At 39.4% G+C, this 11,882-nt stretch overlaps 1 protein-coding gene across 1 annotated transcript; it reads left to right on the top strand.

Moving 5' to 3' along the window:
- The first annotated feature begins 2,322 nt into the window (after window positions 1-2,322).
- Window positions 2,323-11,018, top strand: LOC111665666 (synaptobrevin-like). The gene is made up of 5 exons (XM_023420737.2): window positions 2,323-2,375; window positions 4,113-4,236; window positions 5,202-5,360; window positions 7,666-7,717; window positions 8,629-11,018. Coding segments are annotated over exons 1-5 (354 nt in total). The 5' UTR covers window positions 2,323-2,373; the 3' UTR covers window positions 8,646-11,018.
- The last annotated feature ends 864 nt before the right edge of the window (window positions 11,019-11,882 follow it).

Below are 11,882 nucleotides of genomic sequence, written 5' to 3' on the forward strand. Positions count from 1 at the left end.
TTTTTATACCTTTCTATACTATGACATTTTTATGACATTTTTATGCCTTAGTATACTATGAAATTTTTATGCCTTACTATACTATGACATTTTTATACCTTACTATACTATGACATTTCTATGACATTATCATGCCTTACTATGACATTTTTATGACATTATGCCTTACTATACTATGATATTTTTATGATATTATCATCATAAATCAAATGTCATAGTAAGCTATGACATTTTTATGTCTTACTATACTATGAAATTTTTATGACATTTTTATACCTTAGTATACTATGAAATTTTTATGCCCTTCTATAGTATGATATTTTTATGCCTTTCTACACTATGACATTTTTATGCCTTACTATAGTATGACATTTTTATGCCTTTCTACACTATGACATTTTTATGACATTTTTATGCCTTAGTATACTATGACATTTTCATGACATTATTATGCCCTACTATACTATGACATTTTGATACCTTACTATACTGACATTTTTATGCCTTACTATACTATGACATTTTTTTGACATTATTATGCCTTACTATACTATGAAATTTTTATGCCTTAGTATATACTGACATTTTTACTGGTAAGGGAGTATTTGTAATTTACTGAAGTAAATGATCTGAATACCTTTTCCACAACTGATCACGGCTTACAGTACATGTAATTCATATCACAATGTTTATGTAATACATTTTATGGACAATTAATTGAGAAACTGGGGGACATGGGAACATCTGTTTATGATTATGAAAAAATTATATTGTATTGTATGTTGTTTCTTCTATTTAGCATCTTCATATTCCCTCAATTGTCACTTTATTGGGTACACATAGCTAAAACTGGTGGAATCTAATACAACAGTTGTGCAATAAACCCTCCATTCATGAAGGTTGAGGTGATTGTATTGCTCTATAATGAGGCATTTTCATTTATATTAATTAGGGCAAACTCAATAATTCAACAATCAAGAAAACCTGGGCATTGAAACCTTGGTGAAGTCAGGATTTATCACAGGACTGTTTTATTGGAGTGCATTAGTTTTAGCAGGTGTACCTAATAAACTGGCGACTGAATGAATATAATGTTTGTCATATTATGCCTCTAATTATAATGGAGTCCAGTAAAACACCAGTACTGCCCCAGAAGCTACACAGAGAGAAAGTTATAAAAGAAAAATGTTTTTTGGTGACACTGTATAGGACCTACACAGTGTCACTAAAAATATATTTTCACCTATACTATAGGTGTTTTACTGCAACACATCACACAGGTGTTTTCCTGTTTGCTCAGTGTACAGCCCACTATACTGTAATTATACAGCACATGGTAAAACTGCACTTACCTGTATCAGACGTCTGTATGATACTTCTCGCAGGATTCAAACTGCATGTGCAGTTTTCTTACGAAATACCAGCTAAGTCGTAAATGCAGCGCCGAAAAAATCCAGCTGATATAATGATTAACTTTATAGTCCAAAAAAATGTCAATTATTGAGTTCTTTTCAAGCCCTACAGGTGACAAAATGAAAAGAAACAACGAAGGTACACAAACACCGACACGTTTGAATCAAAGCGAACACGCAGAACACGGAAGTTAATTAACACACCTGCGTCTGGGCCAATGAGGGGGTGCGTTTGATTTTAATCTCACTGTAGTCCGTTCAGTATGCATCTAACGGCGGTGGCTCAGGAGGTAGAGTGGGTCGTCCAATCTGCATTTGGAAGTGTCCGTTTGCTAGATACTGAACGTATGATCAGTGTGTGAATGTGTGTGTATGGTAGAAAAAAAACCGTTTTAATGTATATGTCAAAGGGTGAATGTGGCCTCCATTGTAAAGCACTTTGAGTGGTGGCAAAGGTGCTATATAAGTACAGTCCATTAACCATTTACTCCTCTTGTGTCTGAGAGGTTCTGAGCTGCAGATTCGGCTGTGTGGACAGGATTTCCTGAATTTCACCTATTGACGGACTATTTTTAATTATTTCCGTTAAAGGTATTACAGCCTCTGACTGGAACACTCAACACAGTGTGTGTGTGTGTGTGTGTGTGTGTGTGTGTGTGTGTGTGTGTGTGTGTGTGTGAGTATGACGCAGAGATTTTAGTCTGGACAGCTGTTTCAATTGTAATTTGTAATTTTTTGTTTGAAAGAGAAAGTGAATCAAGATCAGGCACAGAGAAGAAGACTCGAGTCATCCTCCTTCATTTATATTCAACTGGAGTATCTCTCTCTGTGTGTCTCTCTAGCTCTCTCTCTCTCTCTGTCTCGCCCTCCCTCTCTCTCTCCCTCTCTCTCCCTTTATATCTCTCTCACCCTCCCTCACTCTCTCTCGGACTCAGATTATCTCCATCATCCTGCCGCTGAGATGTGAGTACTTTATTCATTTAAAATTATTTACAAACCTCTAAAATCGTTAACTATCTGTTTACTATCCTAAATGCAAGTTAAGTCAATCGGCTCCAAACAGCAGCTTGTTTGTGATCTTAAAGAAACATCCAGGTCATTGTAGTGTCACTGTGTTTAAACTATACCATATTTCCTATTCATTCATATTTCCTGCATTTTGATCATTTGTTTTATTACTTTAATTTTGCAAAAACTAAACTTGCAACTGCTCTGGAAATGTCTGGGCTGCTGCTGTTAGCCTGCAGAAATATTACCATGACTCACCGGCTGAATCACCTACACAACTATCCATCAATTCTGTGATTGACCAAAGTGCTTCTTTTACACCAGCTACTTTTTCCATCAGACAAACACACACTTTATTGAGCTTGCAGCATCGGAAATAACTCCAGCGAGTCTTTTACAATTAAACACATACGATCATAAGATCCAAACAAAAAGATATTTCATTTGATTTATTTCTCCTCGTGGGGGGAGGGGTGGGGTATTATTGCGTGCATGTTTATCTCCATCAGTCAAATCCAGCCCTCTCTGTTGGAACCTCTGCTGCTGCACTAATCTCTCTCCATTTTACCTCTGGAAAACAAGCCAGTGTGTTTCACAGCACAGGGAATAAAACTGAATGTTTCCTTTACCTGCCCTGTTGTAGCCTGTGTGTGTGTAGGTGAAGTAAAATGTTTGTGATGTTGTTGGATTGTGTGATTGTATTCTTCGGAACTGCTGAGCTCTCACAGTTTCTCTCTCTGATACTTTGATTATATGGATGGAGGCCAAAGTTAGATGAGTCATGTTTCTATTATTGAATTAGAGTTTGGCTTTTATAATTCATACTGTACGGACTGTTTCTATTTCATTAAGTCGCTGCCAAATGACAAAGTACTCATTTTACTGATGTAAAAGTAGCAATACTGCAGTGTACAAGCAAAGTAAATGTAGCAATACTACACTACTACTACACTAATACTAATACTAATAATAATACTACAATGTGAAGAGTCCAACATTTAATATTTTACTTGAGTAAAAGTAGATAAGTATTCAAATATACTAGCAGCACCGTGGTGTAGAAATACTGTTTTACAACTAATGCAAAAGTCAAAGTAGCCGTACTGCAAGAGTAAAGTGCATGAGTATTAGTATCAAAATATACTTAGACATACTCAGACACTTTGACATTTGAATTAAATAACAATAGCAGCATTAGAGTGTAGAAATACTCTATTACAAGTAAAGTAAAATACACAATATTACAATGTGAAAATATGCATTACAAGTTAAGTAAAACTAGCAATACTACAGTGTGAAAATACTCTAAGAAAAGTAAAAGTCCTAATGATGGGATTTTTGTTGTTTTCTGGTTTTTGAAGATGATAAATGTGTAAAGTTTCTCTGCAGATTTAAAGCCAGACTTTTGAAGCTTTATGTGGCCTGGTATGACCAGTAGCTTATGTTTAGCTAATGTTAGTGAACTTTGAATTTGACTTCTACTTCTAATTCTAATTAACTCTAATTTCATGATTCTGCTTGTGTTACTGTTACACCATATTTTACCTTCATCCTGTAATTGATGAAGTTCAAGAAAAGACTGAATGTACATGTTGAACTCTTCATTTTTTAAAAAAGTTTCCATTACATCTGACAAGCCATCACTTCATCTCCCTCGCTCTTTCTTTAACAACACGTACCCTTGTCCTGCAGGTCGACTCCAGATGCAGGTACTCCAGGAGCTCCCGGGGCCGATGGCGAGGGGGGCCCTGCGGCTCCAGCCCCGAATCTGACAAGCAACAGACGACTGCAGCAGACGCAGGCGCAGGTGGACGAGGTGAGGAAAACACGTGACTTAATTATGATGTAGAGACAAAGAGTCACACTTTTATGGGGTTCAAGTTCACAAGAAACTGGGTCAATGGAAACAAAATGATAGATCTTTTTTCTCTTTTAAAAATAAAATTCCAAACAAAAAGGCACATAACAAGTGTCCGGCAAATGAGTAACACAAAAGTGAACAAATTTACATAGATACACATATTATCCCTTTACTATAAAGAATAATCAGACCATAATTAAATGGTAAAAGGAAAAAGGAAACTCAAAAATGAAAATGGATACTAAAATGACAAATAAATGAAGATAAGGTGAAAAGTTGTTGATTAACAGAAGGGATATTTAGCATTTCAGCAACATAAGAAAAGCAGACCAGATAGTTGGGTAGGAACAGGGCACAGACAAGTAGAAAAACATATATACACATGACAGATAAATCATATTAAGAAAGCAATATAGAGTATAGAAAACTACATTGTGAAATGGCAATTTGAAAATGTGAAATGAAATTGTTAAACATGAGAGAAAATGGAAAAGCTTAAATGGAAAATGTGAATAAATTTAAAAGGTTGTTTTTTAAAATGTTATTTCTGGGTGAAAGTATCCACCACATAAAGGAACTCAGACTGTAGTTTTTTTTTTTTTTCTCATGATACCAAACATCATCTGTCGAGTTTAGCTTCCACTGTAGCTAACTTTTATGTGTAGACTGTATTGGTTCACTTGAAAGCAAGATATGATATGATGCAGCAATGCAAAGTAAAAGGGTTCAAAGTTCCAGAAGTCAATAATTCAAAGAGGAATAAAAGGAGGAAAGAGAGTTGGTGTCCCGCGATGAAATGTTGGGCTCTGGAAGAACAGACCTTCCACCTGTTTTGTGTTGTGTTGTAAATGTGACATGTGCTTTAACCAAGTAGAAAGCTTTAACATCATGGGTTGTTGACCGGCGTGTTTGTCCCTCAGGTGGTGGACATCATGCGTGTGAACGTGGACAAAGTCCTGGAGAGGGACCAGAAGCTGTCGGAGCTGGACGACCGGGCCGACGCCCTGCAGGCTGGAGCCTCGCAGTTTGAGAGCAGCGCTGCCAAACTCAAGAACAAGTACTGGTGGAAAAACTGCAAGGTGGGCACGTTTCCGTGTGTTTCACTGTGTGTCAGGTTTGTTTCCCATCATGCATCAGTCCCACTCAGGTAGTAGAACTGAAAAAAGACTTCCCCACAGCAGCAGCTTCCATCCATCAGTGTGACTTCTGTACCCACAGCCTACCTGCTTATCTCGACAAATCTCAATGTACACTCTCTGAGCACTTTATTAGGAACACCTGTGCGCATATTCATGCAGTTATCCAATCAGCCAATCATGTGGCAGCAGGTACAGGTCAGGAGCTTCAATTAATGTTCACATCAAACGTCACACACAATGGTCTGTAGAGTTTTTACTCAGAATGGAGCAACAACAAAAAACATCCAGTGAGCAGCAGCTCATGTTGATGAGAGAGGTCAGAGGAGAATGGACAGACACACAGATCACCACTCTTTACAGCTGTGGTGAGCAGGAAAGCTTCAGGGTGAACAACACGTCCAACCTACAACAGCAGAAGATCACGTTAGGTTCCACTTCCTGTCACCAAGAACAGAAACCTGAGGCTGCAGAGGATACAGACTCAACGAGACTGGATAGTTGTAGACTGGAACGTTCCTGGTCTGATGGATCTGGATTTGTGGTGACCATGTTCATCCCCTTATGGCCACAGTTCACCATCTTCTAATGGCTACCTCCAGCAGGATAATGCTCCATGTCACAAACTGGTTTCATGAACATGACAGAGTTCAGTGACCCCCACCCCATTCTCCATATCTGAATCCAATAGAAACCCTTTGGGATGTGGTAGAACGGGAGATGTGCAGCTGACAAATCAGCAGAAATGATGTGATACAGTCATGTCAACATGGAGCAGAGTCTCAGAGGAAAGTTTCCAACATGTTGTGGATGCAGAACTAAAGAGCACAAAGTGAAGAGGTCTGAGTATGTTATGCAGCACAGTCCTGGATTTTCCCTCCAGGCGCCATCTTTATCCCTCCTTCACCACATCACGCTGCCCTCCCCTTCATTCATCCGTTCACCCATCCATCCCTTCATCCATCCATTCATCCGGCATCAGCTGCCAATCCATTTTTATCTCTGCATCAGCTCATCAGACTCCGCCTCTCATGGACAGACAGAGCAGGTTCATGTCGTCCAATCAGGAGCTGCCGTTCAGAAAGCTGGGGGAGGATTACATTAGAGGAGAGTTTGATTGACAGCAACCAGGAAGTCAGAGGAAAATCCCAATCTGGATTACAGAGTCAGTCGGGGATTAGAGAGCCAGCTGTGATTTGTGATGTAACTCCGCCTACCCCCCCCCCCGACAAACACAAAGACACAGATCCCTCACTGACATGACGCATTCACAGGCCTCTGATATTAACTCTAACATCACCAAGGACGGGATCTTTGTTCAGCAACCTCACACAATTATTATACAACAATTATTATTGGTCTTTTCATGGGATTTGTTGATAATGTGAAAAACACAGTTACACCATTTTAATCCTTACAGCTGATTCTGATGTTTTTAGTTCTATGACACTGAACATGAATCTAAACCTAAGTCTAACTTTAACCTAAAACCAAGTCTAAGTCCTCTTACATATCTTAAAAGAAGTGGTGACCAGCCAGAACACACACACACACACACACACACACACACACACACACACACACACACACACACACACAGACACACACAAACTTTCATTCATTTTCACATTTTGTTCATAAAACATGATATTTTCACACCAACAAGCTCAGAACCAATCCACGAACATCTGGTTTCTCTTCCATCTCTCTCTATATCTGAAAACACAAACACATCAAGCCAGAGCCTCTCTCTCTCTCTCTATCCCCTTGTTCCTGTTAATCTCCCTCGCCCTACCCCCATCAGAGGTGATGTGATTTTCTGTCTGTCAGCAGCTCTGACGCTCATGTCATCATGTGGATTTATTTAGGACCACACACACATACACACACGCACATACGCGCGCTCACACACATGCACGTGCACACGCTCGCACGCACACACACACACACACACACACACACACACACACACAGAAATCTGTATATTTCAGTAAAGGGAATGAAAAAAACAAATTGCAACACAATTAAAAAGAGTGATCTGGTAAAACAATAACAACAACACAGAAACGTGTTGTAACACTTTAGTTTGTGGCTTACTGGTAATATCCTGGAAAGATGCTTGTTTGGATGTCAGGTGACGAAAACACAAATAGGAGGATTATTATTATTTTGTTGTTGTTTTTATTTATAGTTCATTCGTCTGAGTGTAATTTTTGTTCTAATGTTGTGGTGTTTGTTGTTCCTCCAGATGATGATCATGATGGCCATTATAGGTGTTATATGTGTTGGAGTCGTCTTCTGTAAGTGTCACAACTCTGAAATCCAACATCACACACACTTTATCATCTTTCAGACTTCACTCTCATGTTTAAATATTTCTCCTCTTGCTATAAAATGCTTATTATTTGGTCTGTCACTGGAAATAGAGGCTGTGGAGGTTTTTTTGTTTTTGTAGTTTCTCTTTTTTTTTCTTTTTCTTTTTTGTGAATCGAAGGTTTATCCTTTTAAATGCATATTGGTTGTTTTGTTTGATGAAACCATACGTTTGTTTTGCTTTTCCTTTTTGTTTACATTTTACTTTAAGTCCCACTGTTTAGCATTTATTAGCAGTTTATAAACCTCTGATTGAATGTATTTGTTAACAACTATAACAATAACTGGAGGTTGCTGCATAAATAGATCATGAATGATGACATTATTATATTACATGGAAACACCTATAAACACTGGTGTTGTCATAGGATAAGATGTCATTAATAAAAATAATTGCATTATAATGAATTATAAACCTTTTAGTGAAAGTTTATATGCTGCTTATAAATGGTAAGTGTGGAGGGATTTAAATCAAAGTGTTACCACCACCGTCAGATCCACGGCTAAAAAACAAAAGTCAGGACGTCCTTGATATTTACTGTCGACATTCACAGTTGAATAATGATGTTTCAGTGAATTTCCTCTAACGCCACCTTCAGGCCAAATAAGGAAACTTTAAACACCAGAGATCTCATAATGTAATTGGCAGCTCAGCACATTTATATTCAACAGCTGCTAGTGAGGATTTAGGTTTTTCAGCCATGTTAAAGACTTCAGGCAGGAACTGTTTGGTTTATAAGAATCTTTATCACAATATGTTGTAAAAAATATTGTAACTGTGTGGTTTCATGCAGAAGATGACTCCTGAACTCTTTCTAAATGTGCCTCTCCCCCTCAGTGTATTTCTTCTACTGAGATGGTCTTCAGGGATGGACACACAGGTCACTGGACGAGTCTGCACCGACACCACCAAGCCAAATCCAAACTCTTCTCAGCGCTCCTCCTGCTCTTCATCCTCCTCTTCCTCACCGATGCCTTCCTCACAAAACCTTCATGCATGGTCTGTAATGTGCTCCGGTGCCTCCTATGTCTCTCCAGGCAGGTTTCACTGAGCTGAACAGCAGGTGGATGTAATAATATTTCTGTGTTCGTTTTACCTCACTGGGAGCAGCAGACGGGGGGAGTTTACTTCAGGAAAGTTTAGATTGTGACTTCGTCTCTTTCTGCCACTTGCAGTATTGTCCTTAGTAACAGACGTCGCCCCCTTTGCAGAGAAAATAAAAAAATCTAAACTTTTATTTTCAGTAAAATCTGTTTCTGCTGCACATGTAAAATCCACTCACCCAGGTTTGTTCATCAAATACGATGTTTGGCGTAAAACTGGAAGCAGCTCATATAATCTAACACGTAAAAATCTTTCTGTTTAGTGTCAGTTCATCTTTAGTCAGAGTCGACCCAAGGCATAAGTGAACTGGGTGCCTGCTTAGGGCCCCTTTGACCACTAGAGGGCCCCCAAGAGTGCTAGAAATGTCCCACAGGAGAGCTTGAAATGCTTTATTGTTTTTTTTCTGCTTTTTTTGTGATAAATATAAGATATATATATATATATTTTAAAACGCAATACTATGTTAACAGGCTAGCTAGCTAATATTACTGGTTTAATTCCTGCTGCCTCTGTCAGAGCAACACAGCTACGACTAATACAACTGATGAACTGATGTGCCAATGATCAAATATTGGCAATAGTTAATAGTATTGGTGGCGCTGCGGCGGCGGTGGTGGGGGGGGGGGCTGCCAATATAAAATTCTGTTCAGGGCCCCATAATAGCTTGGGCCGGCCCTGTAAAAAAGAATTAAGGAGATAATCTGTAATCTGTGTTTGACACAAGCCACAAAACTATGGAGAAATCAGCAGCTCAACACAAACGTCTAAAGGAAAGTTGTTAATTATTTTAAGCAACAAACGTCTTTCTTTTTTTTTGCTGTTTGGCTTTTAAAACAAGAGTGTTGCTGGTGAGGAGACAACAGTCCCGGGCCCAGAAATCTCAAAAGCCTCATTTGTAATTGCCACATATTTTATTTTGTGCCACTATCGGGAGAGGCAAACCAGGCAAATGCTTGCCGCCCACAAGGGGAGAAGGGGCCCCCGAAGGCCCCGATATTGGCAAGTTTTGCAGTGACAACTATAAATCCCCTTAAACCTTCCATAAAGACACTATACAGTGCACTGCTGCTGGCCCAACTCCAGTGTCAGTGTCAGTGGGGTCCCTGACACTGTGTGCTGTAGCCTACCTATTGCCTGCATGTGGGGCGTTCAGGGAACATCTGCAAATTGTAGCATCTATCGACAGTCTCCACATGAGGTGTTTAGAGGACATCTGTAAATTAAGAGACGAGGATCACCACTGGCTATGCAGTAGCAAAATTCTCACTTTTGTTGACTCACAACGACTGTAGGAAACTTCTCATTAGAAATTTATGTTGTAGAAATACTGATATACACAATGTGTGTGGAGCCATGGAGGATCGTGCAGCCCCTAGACACCTTTAATGAATGTGAAGATCTGAATGATCTGACAATTTCCAAAAATGATCAGCGTTAAGAAAGCTACTGTAATTAAAGTTAGTAAGATAGTGTGTCTTAAGGTGATGGTTGCAATAATCAGACTTTAATATTAATCCACTTCTAAAACCTGGGTTAATGGATTTTGGTTGTCTCCCTCTCCGGCCTCTTGTCTGGCCGAGTCGTACTCGTACAGTATTTAACAGGAAAGCTGCCCCCTGCCCGTCAGTATTGGAACTGCTACTGATGAGTTCAAAGACGACTTCCTGTTGAAACACCACAGGAACTGTCTCCATGTCTTTTCTCTGTTTGTCTGTCCAGCCTCCTCTTTACTCACTGTGACGTTTATGATGCTGCATCAGTCCTGTTTTCACTTCTATCGTCTCGTGAACCAAACCCCACTCGTGTTCTCTGTGGTTTGAATGTGAAACTTGTTTCTTTGTTCTGAACTTTGCTTGAATGTGATTCATCTGTATACAGGGTTGAGTGAAAACCCTCCGAGTGCTGGGGAGTGTGGGTTATTTGCCACGAGACTGTAGATATTATTATGAAGAGAGAGATTTAAAACTGAAGCTGAGTGTTGTACCCACTGTATTTAGTGGGAATCGGGATCAGTGCTACTTCAGTCCTGCTGGATGTTATTAGACATGTGAAAGTGAGAGGCACTGATACTCTGATTATGGCCTGGGATTCCTAGGATCAAATAAATTAATGTTTGCAACAGATGTGTGAAGTTTTTGTTTGTTTTTGATCAGAAAAACCCCACAAATGTTCCTATACACGTGTTTAAAAACATGTTAATGTTTACTGACATGTTATAAGATGGAGTCAGATTTACAGTTTAAAAGCTGGGAGAGAATAAAATATTAAAGGTTTGGTTAAGATCATTTTATGTTAGTTTCTCCATCTCAAAACTTAAGGTATTGGGAGTATATACAGCAGTGTTCGCTCTATTTTTGGTCTCTACCAGCTCCTGGGGGAAATATCTGAGTCTTTAGCTGCTGAATGCTCCATTATTTTCACCAGCTGCTCTCTGACTGTGTCTGTCTGCTGCTCCTGCAGGAAGTGGACAGTGGCTTTTTACAGTGATTTCTCAAAATAGCCGCCTGCTGTGACCAAAAATGACAGTAGGGCTTTCAGACAGAACGCGACAACCGCAGCACGCTTAATCGACCATTCAAAGCACTTTACACTAACAAGCCACATTCAACCATTCACTCACATCATACAGTGACTTTTCTTCTCTTTTTATAAAACCAAACAGACACAGAGATAAATTGGGGACGTTTTGGGGTTCAGGATCTTGCCCTACATGTGGACTGGAGGAGCCGGGGATTGACCACTGACCTTCAGATTAGTGGACGACTCGCTCTACCTTCTGAGCCTCAGCTGCACAGGGTACCTCCAAGGTGTTTTGGTCAAACTCAAGATTTTAGTTTCGATTGAACAATTCAGTCGTAATTAATAAATAAATTACACGTGAAATTTATAGGGTTTAAGTAACCGATTAGACAAACTCCGCTTTCACAAAACCACTGTTTTATGGAGGTTTGGGTCGTCCAACATGTTTCACTTCTACTGACAAGCCT

Source organism: Seriola lalandi, unplaced genomic scaffold (genome assembly GCF_002814215.2).
Source record: "Seriola lalandi dorsalis isolate HSWRI2012SDOR001 ecotype SW California unplaced genomic scaffold, Sedor1 jcf7180002054657, whole genome shotgun sequence".
NCBI lineage: Eukaryota > Metazoa > Chordata > Actinopteri > Carangiformes > Carangidae > Seriola > Seriola lalandi.

Bases quoted from the DNA above. Each gene is read 5' to 3' on its own strand.
- LOC111665666 (XM_023420737.2), top strand. The intron at 4,237-5,201 runs GTGAGGAAAACA...TTTGTCCCTCAG, and splicing joins CGCAGGCGCAGGTGGACGAG to GTGGTGGACATCATGCGTGT. The intron at 5,361-7,665 runs GTGGGCACGTTT...TTGTTCCTCCAG, and splicing joins ACTGGTGGAAAAACTGCAAG to ATGATGATCATGATGGCCAT.